The sequence below is a fragment of the Pituophis catenifer genome, unplaced genomic scaffold, assembly GCF_029215685.1.
Source record: "Pituophis catenifer annectens isolate HBS135680 unplaced genomic scaffold, rPitCat1.0.hap2 SCAF_6, whole genome shotgun sequence".
NCBI classification, from domain to species: domain Eukaryota; kingdom Metazoa; phylum Chordata; class Lepidosauria; order Squamata; family Colubridae; genus Pituophis; species Pituophis catenifer.
In genome coordinates this window covers 100,693,090-100,706,282 of record NW_027256886.1, presented here as the reverse complement: position 1 = coordinate 100,706,282, position 13,193 = coordinate 100,693,090, and the positions used below count along the sequence as shown (strand labels likewise).

At 42.0% G+C, this 13,193-nt stretch overlaps 1 protein-coding gene across 2 annotated transcripts in view; it reads left to right on the top strand.

Annotated features, from left to right (window-relative positions):
* OGDHL (oxoglutarate dehydrogenase L) overlaps window positions 1-13,193 on the top strand; it is a 77,839-nt gene that overhangs the window by 45,932 nt on the left and 18,714 nt on the right. For both annotated transcript variants that reach the window (XM_070944840.1, XM_070944841.1), the window contains 2 exons: window positions 746-896; window positions 3,312-3,439. In XM_070944840.1, the coding sequence (XP_070800941.1) occupies window positions 746-896; window positions 3,312-3,439 (279 nt within the window). The remainder of the gene's footprint in view (window positions 1-745; window positions 897-3,311; window positions 3,440-13,193) is intronic.

Here is a 13,193-nt window from a genome sequence, read left to right as displayed (position 1 = left end):
CCGGGTCCTCAATTTACCTACCTCGGAAGGATGGAAGGCTGAGTCAACCTCGAGCCTGGTGAGATTCAAACTTGCACTAATTGCAGGCAGCTGGCAGCTAAGTGCTAGCACTTAACAGCACTTTAGTCCGTTGCACCATCGAGGCTCTTTTGTTGCTTATTTCATGAATTAACACAATTTAAAATAAAAAGGTAGGCATTTAAATCAAACAGGCAGAGGTTAAAAATGGTAACAAAACTTAGAGATGAATGCTAAGTTGTCTGGGGAAGATAGATACCGGTCTAAGGATTCAGTTTTAAATGCAAATATATTACCGGTATGAGGTATAAGGAGGATTAAGGAGGCTTTATATGTATACTCAAAAGTATTCTGTGATTTAACAACAACAAGGTAAATAATAAGACAGGACTGGAACCTAGCAGGAACTTAATTGCATGGAAGTTTTGTGAGTCCAATTGGAGTGTAGCAGCCAGCAGAAATGCAGAATAGTCAAGAAGGAAAGTGAATTAAAGGTTTAAATGAGGCCACCGTGGAATTCATGTATTATGTCTTTCAGCTCTTTAAGATAACAGATCTAGATGGTTTATTTATGTATTTATTAGATTTTTATCCCCACCTTTATTATTTTATAAGTAACTCAAGGCAGTGAATGAGCATAATATTAACTCCTTCCTCCTTCTGGTTTTGCTTTCTGAGTGAGAACAAGTCAATAGGTCTCCTTTTTTCTCCTTTTCTCCTTTTTTAGGACTTTCTCGGATTTTGAAAAGTCGACTAGAAATGACCACAAACCGGGTTGTTGACTGGGCCCTGGGAGAATACATGGCTTTTGGGTCCTTATTGAAAGAGGGCATCCATGTCCGGTTAAGTGGTCAGGATGTAGAACGGGGGACTTTCAGGTGAGTTGTCAATCATCTGCCATGCATTGGGGAGAAAACATAAAAGGATTTATGGAGAGAAATCCGTCATCCAGGTTGTCTTTCCAAAAGACAACTGACTTTCTTGGCTTTTCCCTCGAAAACGTTTTGCTTCTCACCCAAGAAGCTTCTTCGGTTCTGACTGAATGTGGGGAATGAGAGGATTGCAAAGAACTGCAAAGTATATAAATCCTTCCATTCCCCACCATTCAATCAGAACTGAAGAAGCTTCTTAGGTGAGAAGTGAAACATTTTCAAGGGAAAATGGAAATATTTATGTTTGGGACAAACATAAATATTTTAGTAACAATTGGTGCTCTTACTTGCCTGCCTCAAAATTAGGGTGTGTTATTGGCATGCATATTGTCTCTAATGCTTGCAGTGGTGGGTTTCTACTGGTTCACCCTGGTTCGAGAGAACCGGTAGTGGCGGCAGCGGAAGGTTCTGCGCATGCTCAGAAGCGCCACACATGAACTCCCAGTTCCGAACCTGGTAGTGAAGGTAAGTGAAAACCACGACTGAATGCTTGGAATGTTAGTTAAAAACAAGATACAATTATATGGGCAGCAGAATACGAATCTCCGAATTTCTTGCAGAAACTGACTGCAAGAATCCCTAGAAGTGTCCGGAGTGGATTTTTTTTTTGCTTAAATGTGGAGAACAGAAAGGAACTGCATGAAATTTGTGATGATGAGATTCTCACTTCAGCTTTCAAAGAAATGTGGACAGCATTCAGAAATTGCTATTACAATATGATTTAGAATTTTACAATTTCCAAAGGAATAGTTGTCTCTCTCTCTGTTTGGTTTAGTAAAAATGACAAAGATTACCCACCCTTTACAGAAAACATTATTTATTATGGGATAACTCGTTCCTGTTTTAGTCTGAAGACTAGAAGAAAGTTCGGCATTCAAGCTTGCTCTTTTGTTTTTAAATGAGGTGAGAAGCGAGCTAAATTTGCTCTCTCAATTAGCTTTCCATAGTCATTCTCTGACCTTTGAGTCAACCTTTTTTTATCATCTTAATTTGTTTCGGAGTTACACTTTGCTAAGAGCTCGTTGCTAGTTGCATCAGGAGATCAAAGCTCCTGCCTGCAGCTTGGGGAAGCATATGTCCACAGAATAGCTATTTTCAGGGTAATGGCCCCTTTTTTTCTTTCGTGGTTCTAGAAGATGAACATATTGGTGTGTTTCACTCAGTTAGTCTTGCTTGGGGAGTTAATGGATTACAGTAATTACTTCAGTCATCTCTGTTTTGAGAATGGTCCTGGGTGCCCCATTCTAATGCTGATTAATGGTGCTCGAGGGGCCTCTCAGCAGCGAATGTGTGGAGGGTGGGTAGCAAAGAATGCGCTCTTTCAAGCCCTGGTCTTGAGGATTGCTTAAGGACGTGGAAACCAAGGAGGCACGATGCAAACTGTTCACGTCTAAAAGCAATGAGCTATAGAATTTTGCAGCCGTAATTTGAGGGAAAGCAGCCATGTTGTGTAATAGCTTCCACACTTCATATTTTATGGAGTATAACTGCTTAACTCGAAAAGCTTCATGCGTTGCATAACAACGGTGCCAAAGTTACCTTTGGTGGCCGAGAGGCAGCAGCATCCTGTTTAAGGGCTTCATCCCATTCCTCCAAATTATTATTTTTTAAAGAAATATGCGATCTTCAGGTTGGGAAAGCAGGTGAGACGCTAGCAAGGACAGCCCCGATTTAAGTTGAATGTAAGGTTGGGAACTCCTTTGCTTAAAGGCAAACCACCATATCTTGGCCTGAATCCAGTACCTGAGCCTTGGTAGCACAGTGGACTAATGCACTGTTATTAATATCTGCTGCTTGCAATTACTGCAAGTTCAAATCCCACCAGGCTCAAGGTTGACTCAGCCTTCCATCCTTTCTAAGGTAGGTAAAATGAGGACCCAGTTTGTGGGGGCAATAAGCTGACTTTGTATAAATATACAAAAGTATGAAGGCTATTGCTTAACGCATTGTAAGCCTCCCTGAGTCTCCGGAGAAGGGCGGCATATAAAGCAAAAAAGCAAAAAAAAATCCCTGCAGTGGTCAGAGAGGCTGCTCAAGCAAAATTGCCTATGGAGATTCACCATCATCCAGGTCATGGTTGCCCCGAAGGTGCTTTTACAAAAGGCAACTGGACTTTCTTTGTTTTTTCTTTGAAAACCTTTTTCTTCTGTTCCAAGAAGCTTCTTCAGTTCTTGGATGAGAAGCAAAACATTTTCAAAGAAAAAAAACCAAGTCCAGTTGCCTTTGGGAAAAGCACCTTTCGGACTCAATGAAAGTTCTTGCAGTAATACATTTAAGGTGGCCAAACGTTCAGTGTTTCACACCTCTGTTGCATTTTTCCCCCCAAATTCTTTTCAACTGGCTTGCTGAAAACCTTGGTAGCCATCGCCACCATGTGCTGCATGATCAAAATGTCGACAAAAGGACTTGTGTTCCTATGAATCACTTGTGGGAGCAACAGGCTCCGTATACCGTGTGCAATAGCTCTCTTTCAGAATACGGAGTCTTGGGTAAGTTGGATGGTTTTCTTTAGAGTTATTTAGCTTAAACGGATGTGCATAGCTTTGATAATCAGATTGAACTATATTTTAATATCATGTCAATGTATTCATTAGATTTTTCTAAAAACAACAACTCTTTTTTTTTTAAAAAAAAAATCCGGACCTCTTTTATTGTGTTACACCAGGAAATAAACCCTAGCTCTTTTTCTATTAACATAATTTTTAGGTGGCTACCATTGGGAAGGAAATATAAGATGCAGCAAATCATTCTTCATTGTGATAACAGTAATGTCAACTGAAGGAAATCAGGAGTCCAGGCTATTCAGTGAATATATAGGTTTATTCTTTGCTAAAGCTCTCTAGAAGCTTTAGAGCTTCAAAGCCAGTTGGCGGTAGGTAAGAGCCAACGGAATTCAAGGAGAGCTGGACTTAGATCACTTGTGGACGCAAAGTGACTCGAGACTGATGACACATTTGATCCCTCCCTCGGGCTCAGCCTAGTTCAGTGACCTTTTTGCCATTGCATGCCAGGATCAGGGGAGGTTCATGCATGCACGTGGCCAACCCATAATTTTTTTCTATGCACCCTGCCCTGCGCGTGCAACCCCCCTCCCCCCTGCTCCTGGCACGCGATGGCCAGGTAGGCCCGTTTTTCTTTCTTACCTGGCTCCAGATCCTCTCTATGCATCTGGGGAGGGCCTTCCCCACTCCCACTCCCTTCCCCACTCCCACTCCCTGGCAGAGCTGAGCTAGCGTGCCCACTGATATGGCTATGCGTGCCACAGGTTCGTCATCACGGACCTAGTTGTATCCTACAGTAATGCCATTATGGCTGTTGAACTTGTAGTGGAAAATACATTCCAATTATCCTTCAGCATGACGTTCTCGAAATGAAATACCGTTTATATATAGCATAAATGTAGTGAGTTGTAAAAATTGTAAAAGAAAGAAGCAAATAAAGAGGCGCATGGTATGAGTGTTATGATGGGTATGAAAGTGGGGGAATAATGGCTTTATCATTTTTAATAGCAAGTGATTTAATTTTTTTAAAAAATGAAATAATGTCTGCTTCCTGAAACTCCTTGAAACGAGAGAGAAAAGATGTATATTGCAGGAAGATATAAAATCACAGTAGCAAATATTATAATTAGGCAAAAGAAAGTTATGGAACTATTTGACGTTTCACAAATTCTTTTAACTGACTTTAGATATATTGGTACAGAGATAATAACAATGAACTCCTCAGATAAAAATACTGCTTCCATAACTTTTGCTTTAATTACTGGGGCCATGACAATGTTAAAATACCTAGTATCCTTCTCATAGGAAGACATATTTAATGATAATTGTGGCAAGAAGAAAGAATATTCTCACAAGCAGAAATGATTTTACTTATTTACTCAGACACCGGTTGTACATGCATTGCATTTGTATAGCACCAGGGGTCTTTGGGAGGAGTGTCTCAAAACAGGTTGGAGAGAACTGGGACTTTGTCCATTGGATCAAGCTAGCCATGTGGGAATTGAATCACTGTTTGTATTAGAATTGCATTTAGAATAGAATAACAGAGTTGGAAGGGACCTTGGAGGTCTTCTAGTCCAACCCCTGCCCAGGCAGGAAACCCTACACCACTTCAGACAAATGGTTATCCAACCTCTTCTTAAAAAAATTCCAGATTTGGGGCATTCACAACTTCTGGAGGCAAGTTGTTCCACTGATGAATTGTTCTAACTGTCAGGACATTCCTCCTTAGTTCTAAGTTGCTTCTCTCCTTGATTAGTTTCCACCCATTGCTTCTTGTCTTGCCCTCAGTGCTTTGGAGAATAGCTTGACTCCTTCTTCTTTGGGGCAGCCCCTGAGATATTGGAACACTGCTATCATGTCTCCCCTAGTCCTTCTTTTCATCAAACTAGACACACCCAGTTCCTGCAACTGTTCTTCATATGTTTTAGCCTCTAGTCCCCTAATCATCTTTGTTGCTCTTCTCTGCACTCTTTCTAGAGTTTCCACATCTTTTATCCATCAAGGCAACCAAAACTGAATGCAGTATTCCAAGTGTGGCCTTACCAAGGCATTATAAAGTGGTATTAACATTTCACGTGATCTTGATTCTATCCCTCTGTTTATGCAGCCTAGGATTGTGTTGGCTTTTTTGGCAGCTGCTGCACATGGCTGGCTCATATTTAAATGGCTGTCCACTAGGACTCCAAGATCCCTCTCACAGTTACTACTATTGAGCAAGGTACCACATATACAGTACCTGTTCATTTTGTTTTTCTTGCCTAAATGTAGAACCTTGCTTTTTTCACTGTTGAATTTCATTTTGTTAGATAGCGCCCAATGTTCAAGTCTGTCAAGATCCTTCTGTATCTTAAGCCTATCTTCTGGAGTGTTGGCTATTCCTGCCAACTTGGTGTCATCTGCAAATTTGATGAGTTCCCCATCTATCCCCTCGTACAAGTCATTGATGAAGATGTTGAAGAGTACTGGGCCTAAAACAGACACTCGTGGTACTCCACTGCATACTTCCCTCTATGTAGATGCAGTTCCATTGAGGGCTACACCTTGAGTGCGGTTGGTCAGCCAGTTACAAATCCATCTGGTGGTGATGCTGTCTAACCCACATTTTTCTACTTTATCTAGTAGTAGGTTATTGTCTACTTTATCAAATGCTTTACTGAAGTCTAAGTAAATTATATCAACAGCATTCCTCTGGTCCACTAATTTTGTCACTTTGTCAAAGAATGCAACGAGATTCGTCTGGCATGATATGTTTTTGATAAATCCATGTTGGCTTTTGGTTATTACTTGGTTTGCTTCTAGGTGTTCGGTGATTCGTTGTTTGATTATCTTTTCCAGAATCTTCCCTGGTATTGAGGTCAGGCTGATAGGTCTGTAGTTTCCTGAATCTATTTTTTTCCCCTTTTTTTGAAGATGGAAACTACATCAGCTCTTTCAAAGTCCTCTGGCAGTTCCCCGGTGCTCCAGGATCTTTGAAAGATATAGTTCAGTGGTTCTGAGATCTCATCTGCCAGTTCCTTCAGAACCTTGGGGTGTAATCCATCCAGTCTTGGTGATTTGAACTCATCTAGGGTAGACAGGTGTTCACTTACCATTTTCTTCCCTATTTTAACTTGTGTTCCTAATCTGTTTTTTGTGGTGCTGTTTTTGATAGGTTGGACTGTTTGTTTTTTGTTTGTGTAAAGGCAGATGCATAAAATGAGTTAAGTAGTTCTGCTTTCTCCCTGTTGCTTGTCACCTTCTTGCCACTTTCTCCCAGCAATGGGCCAATTGTTTCCTTGACTTTTTTCTTGTTTTTAATATGTTGGAAGAAGCTTTTTTTTGTTATTTTTTTACTTTTGTCGCAAGCCTTTGTTCACAAAGTTTTCTGCTAGGTTTGTTAGGAACCAGTTGGATCTTCCACTTGGTGCAGAGTTTGTCTCCCAGTTGATGTCAGGGTAGTTAAAATTCCTCATTACTATTGTGATGTGCTTCCTACATACCTTAGTTAGCTGACTAGCAAAAAGTTCATCTATTTCCTCTGTTTGGTTGGGTGGCCTATAGTATAGACCAGGTATCCTCAAACTATGGCCCGAGGGAGGGATGCAGCCCACCAACCCAACATATCTGGCCCACGGAGTAGTGACGTTAAGCCCCACCCCTCACCCCTCGCCTCCCAGCCACTTCCTGCATAGCTGGCTTTTCCTGGCTGAGAGGGGCTCTGGGGAGGCCTCCTCCAGCTGTTGCCCTTATCGTCCACTGTCCAGCCGCACTTCCCACTTCTGCTCATTTCAAAGGTTCAACGCTCACTACACATTGCTGCCGCAAAGGTAAGGCCAAAGGGCACGGATGGGCAGGGAAGGGCCCGTGGGCGAAGGGGTGATGCTGCTGGAGCAGCCACATGCTCCCGGGCCGGAGGGTGGGCAGGTGAGCAGCTGCGGCCAGCTCCCCTCATCCCAGAAGCACCAACTTCACACTCTGTCCTATCGGCCTGCCCCCTTCTTCACACAGAATTGCCCGGCAGCTTCACATGGGATCGCCCTTTTAGGCCAGGGCATCTTGGGAAAGAGCCAGGGAGGGCTCTGATGCTGCCATCTCCCACTTGCGCCCCTCCCTTCCCGCTGCTGACCTGGCCTCAGTCTCAAAGATTGGGAGGGCCGTGCAGGAAAAGCAGAGACAGGAGAGCATGGACTACAATTGGATCTGATAGATTCAGAGCTGTGGACCATAAACACGAAGCTTTTGGTGTATCACTGCACAATAGATATAGTGTCCTTGTTGAACGTGTAGTGACTCAGGTATCAATTTAGAGAGAATGTGGAAGTTTTGAAAGATGTGAAGGGTCTGCTTGGTGCTACTGCCAGCAGAGAAAAAGATAGTCAAGAATGCTGTTGTGGCCCACCAGCTGCCAGTGGAGCTGGCGGCAGACTCGGAGGATGAAGAGGTTGGGGAAGAACTTGGGCCAGTTCTGGAGCCCGAGGAAAGCTTTGATGGATGCTCAGCATCGGACACAGAGATAGCACCAGGGCCATCTGGCATTTCCCAGCCACTGGATCGGCAGCTGGCTTTGGAGTCAGAGATTAGTGAGGGGGAAGAACAGGGCTGGGGCCTGTTCCATATGCACGTATGTGCAGAGCAGATAGGAGAGGTGAACAACAGAGGACAAGGAGTCAACTCGGGAAGCAAAACAAACGTGGATGCTGAATGGGCCCTCCTTGGCTGAGGAATAAATATGAGGAAAGGGGAGTGATTGGTGGTCGTAGAAGACAACCGTTCGCATTTCTGGAGATATTGCTCATTATGTTTCATGCGACAAAAACTGCCTTGCCAAAACTGAGATTTGTCTATTTGAACTGACTTAATTTGCAGCCCTTCGGCTGGGAGCGCACAACCTTGCAATTATCGTAACAAGCTGATAAGGCCTATTGCTTCAGTTGAGTCCTTGTCGGACTCTTGCCTGGACTTTCTGGTGAATGCAGTTGATTCACAAGGTGTAACTAAAGAGGGGTTTTTCTTTGCGAGGAGTCTGTTTCTTGCTTCTGCAAAGGTTGGGTCAGAACTAATGCTAGTCAGGAGTGTGATAATAACAATCTGTCCTGTGCAGAAGGATTTCCAGAGCTTGGGACAGAAACTTAGCAGGAGAGGCCATAGTCTTTTTCAGAGGTTTTATCTGAGTATAAGGAGCAAAAAGGAAAAAGCCAGGTTATGGCGGAGTTAACATGTGGCTAAAAGACTGGTATGAAGTGGAAGGTTTTGATTATGTTAGTCAGGATGTCTGCAGCTGGTCTGATGAAAAGCTGTATAAAAGAGATGGTTTGCATCCATCACAGAAAGGGACTGAGTTACTTAGCACTAAATTCAGGAGTTTTCTGGAGAAGCATTTAAACTGGGGTGGGGGTGGGGTGGACAGAGAATTACGATAATCATACATAACATTTCTGTCCCCAGCAATCTAAAACTAATAGGGTTGTCGGTGTTTCTAAACATAGATGTTTGTACGGTTAAAAATATTAAGGTTGCTGTTAAGAAAAATCAAGATTTTCATAGTGTGTGCCACACTACGTGCACTAATCAAACAAGAGATAAGGAAGAAGGGAAACTCAGACACAAAACAGTTTATGTGGAAAACAAACAGTGGGTCAGTCAAAAAGGACTGAAAGGCCTCTACACAAATACACAAGGCACAAAGTATGAGGAACAAACGGGGTGAAGTCAGGGCCGGATTTAGATGAAAAGAGGCCCTAGGCTATTCCACTTATGAGGCCCTTTCACCTATAGTGAAAGTGTAATTTTAATTTTGCTAACAATTTGAATGTAGGCCCTTCTTGATCTTGAGGCCCTAGGCTGAAGCCTAGTTAGCCTATAGGAAAATCCGGCCCTGGGTGAAGTAGAAATCCAGGTACATGAGGGCAGAAACGACATTCTCGCCATCACCAAAACTTGATGGGATGAAACCCACAAATGGAACATACGGCTAGAGGGATTTAAATTGCTTAAATAAAGCAGACCTAATAAAAATGGAGGTGGATTTGTGCTACATATAAGAAATAACTACATCCCTATAGAAATACAGCAGAAAACCATCTTGCATGCATTTGGGCCATTACAAAAGGAAAAAAGAATGACATTGCTATAGGCATATGCTACAGGCCACCCACAATAGAAGTTACTTTTATATGAAAGGGTGGAGCAATTTCTCTCAATAACAAGCGTCTCTTTCGGGACAGAATAGGAAAAGATTTAGCATAGTTACAGAATTCTCCAACGTTTGGGTGGGACAGGCCACAATACTGAAAGGTTTAGCATAGATATAGAATGGACAGCTGGTCTGACTGTTTTTAGAAGCCAACCCTATGTTATATTTTAATTCCTTTTGACAATAACTTAATAACCCTCTCTTATTTCTGGTTTTCTTTAGCTAGCAGTGAGCTAGCTATTTGGAGCCTGGTAATGAAAAGGTACCACCTTCATAAGTGGAAACTCTCCTCCCTTGATGTGGCCCATGTTAAAACAGCTTCGCCTATATAATATCGACATTAATTCCGTGCAATCAATTCGATAAATTCCAGGAGGCTTTTTCTCTTGAAGTAGGTTGCAGGCTTGAGTCTCTGCGGTCTCCATCATATAAGCGACAAGTACATGAGACCTGATCCAGAGGGTTTGCTGGGGGGGGGGGGGTTGAAGCTCTGGTGACAAGCTGCAGGCCATCTCAAAGGCCCCCGTCTTAGATCTTGGAGTAGTTTGAAAAATTGGCAGTTCCTGCAGGATGCAAGCGAGTGAATTGACCACCTAGACCGCTGTGACATGTCCTGGGGGGGGGGGTGGGGGGAAGGGAGTTCAAATCAGTTGTGATCAGGGGGTTTGCCGCCTGTACCACAAGGTCTCGGATTGGTATATCTCTACTTAATGATAAAGATGTGGGAAGAACAATTTTCAGAAAGCAACATTATTCCTGTTGCAATGCACTGCCTAAAGATTGAGGAGGTAATTAGCTTTGCAGTAATCTTCTTTTTAAAAAAATCTATTTTCAATTAACTATCAACTTTTATATTTGATGCCATTCAGCATGTTTGCCTTTGTCAGGGGCTGCATCCAATTCTGCCTTTCAGCTATCGGCCTTTCTGAGCTTGTAGGGTAATTTTTTTCACCCATGTTATTGTTGTTATTAATATTATGTTTAATTAGAATCTTAGTTTCTTTGGTTGCCTGTAGGCTATTAAGGAACAAAAATATTTTCCTGTGAATCAGATTAAAAGTGTAACACTATAATATGAAACCAGTAGTCAGAAAAGAAGAAAAGCACAAATCCAAGAAACAAACAATTTTAACTAAAACATGACAAATATCAACTTTTTAAAAGTATCTTTTTTAAAAAGATTCAGTCTGGAATAATAATGGGTGGGTGTTTGGCGCATTTGCTATTGAATGAGATATAGATACTTGATAGAAAGAGACGGTGATAGATGGATGGATGGATGGATAGACAGATGGAGAGATAGATTAAATAAATAAAATAGATAGATAGATAGATATAGATACTTGATAGAAACATAATAGATAAATAAAAGAGAGAGATGGATGGATGGATGGATGGGCAGACAGATGGAGAGCTAAATTAAAATACATATCAGATGAACTCTACCTATATATGTACTGTTTTTTTCAGCTGCTGTGGAAGTAGCAAAGCAAACCAGGGAAAGGCCTGCCCAGTGTAGCCACTGTGGCTGCAATCACACATCCAAATCTGTCCCACAGGAACCACATTTACCAGATGCCACTGAGTGCTTTGAAATGCTCCAATAAGTACATGCCTGTGAAGGGGCCTCTCTGATCAAGGTTGCTGCACCCACCCCACCCCTTGCCTCTCTTTGGCCCCAAGCTCTTTGCCTCCGGCATTGTCTCCTGTGCTCTGGCTGGCTGCCCAGCCTATTAGAGTCACTGCGGTTGATACCTTGGGAAAAAGAAGAACAAAGGCCAGAGGTTGCCTCTTCCTAGCTGTTCTTTCACAGGTAGGAAAAAAAGAGCATTTCAGATGACTCGTTGAGGAAGGCTTGGCTCCTCATCACTTCAAAGAGAAATCCATAAAGTTTAGGTAACAGTAACATGGAAGCAGTTTAATATGATTAACTTCCAATGTGTTTTTAGACTTCGAAATGCAATTAACAGCCCTGGAATTTGTTGGAAGCCTCCAGTCCAACTTCTTATCAGAGCTGACCCTACTCTCTTCAACTCAGTAAATTTATCATTGATGACGGAACCAATTAACGTTCACCAGGTACCTGCAGAAATGAACTGGATTTCAAGAACCCCAGAATGATTTTTCCATATTGTTCTTTTTTTCGTATTTGCAAACTCAGGCTCTAGGTAAGGGAAATTGGATAACCATTTATCTGTGGTGTAAGGTTTCCTGCCTAAGCAGGGGGTTGGACTAGAAGACCTCCAAGGTCCCTTCCAACTCTGTTATTCTATTCTATCTGTCACTTTCTCATAGTGCCCATACCATAGTCAATGATAAGTATTCAATGTAGAGAAAAGTAAAGTCTTATACTTAGGCAAAAAAACCCAAAAGCATACATACAGACTGGGTGAAACCAGTAACTGTGAGAGGGATCTTGGACTCTTAGTGGACAACCAGTTAAATATGAGCCAACAACCGGGATGATTAGAGGACTGAAGGCTAAAACTGTCAGATGTAAATGCCTTATTCTCTATTGTGTAAATAATGTATATATGGGACATCAGGGGTTAACTTATTCTTTGGATTTTAATGTATTCATAATTTACCACTCCCATTCCTGGCTCCACCCCTTGTATATATAAGGAGCCACCCTCACCATTTTCTTTGCTTCTATCTTGAATATTCAGCGAATATAGAATGCCTATTATTATTAAAGAGAAATATATTTAAATCTCTAATTCTTATTATCTTTATTGAGTCTGATCCTGAAAATATTGCAACAAGCTGGTAGCAGAGGATGGTTAATTGACTCAATAAATAATTAAAAATGTCTAAGAAAGATAGGCCCAACACCAGGGCCTACAGCAAGGAAATAGAAACTGAACAAGAGATGATCAACGAATCCACTAACGCGATTTCGAGAGAATCCGAAGAATACACCACTGAAGAAGAAGAACTGATAAATGAAAATAATGACCAGGAAGAAATCGAAATAGAAAATAACGAACTCAGGTCAGAGATATTGAAGATACTAAAAAGCCAGAAGAACGATGAAAGCCTCATCGCGAACCTCCAAGAAATGCTGAAGAACAACGGAGCAGCGAGAGAGAAAAACGTCGTTAAAGAAAAACCCAAAGATCAAAAAACTGTGAGTGAAATGAATACTGAGAAAGTCGTTGTGAAAAAGAAAAGATGTGATCCCGCGCGAAATTTTGAATGGCAGCCATCTTGGTTTCAACGAACTTCAAAAGAGAGTGAAGCAGAGCCAATCAAAACGCTCAGTTCAAAATTTCTGGCGCGAAAAACGCTATCAGACGACGAAAGTGAAAAAGAAGACTCAAACTCTTCAGAAGAACCAGAATCAGAAAGTGAAGACGATTTAACAAAGTCTCAAGTAAAGTCAGCAATAAAAACGCTTTTTGCTGTTTTTGGGCCAAGATTGAAAATTTCCAAGGCACCAACGAAGAAGCAAGAGATCAAACCGACAACTCGAGACCTGCACGCTCCCATCCTGACTTCGAAGGCGACGACACCTGAGCCCAGAGAGCCATGCCGATTCCGTCCTACACCGCAGACCGGATCAAG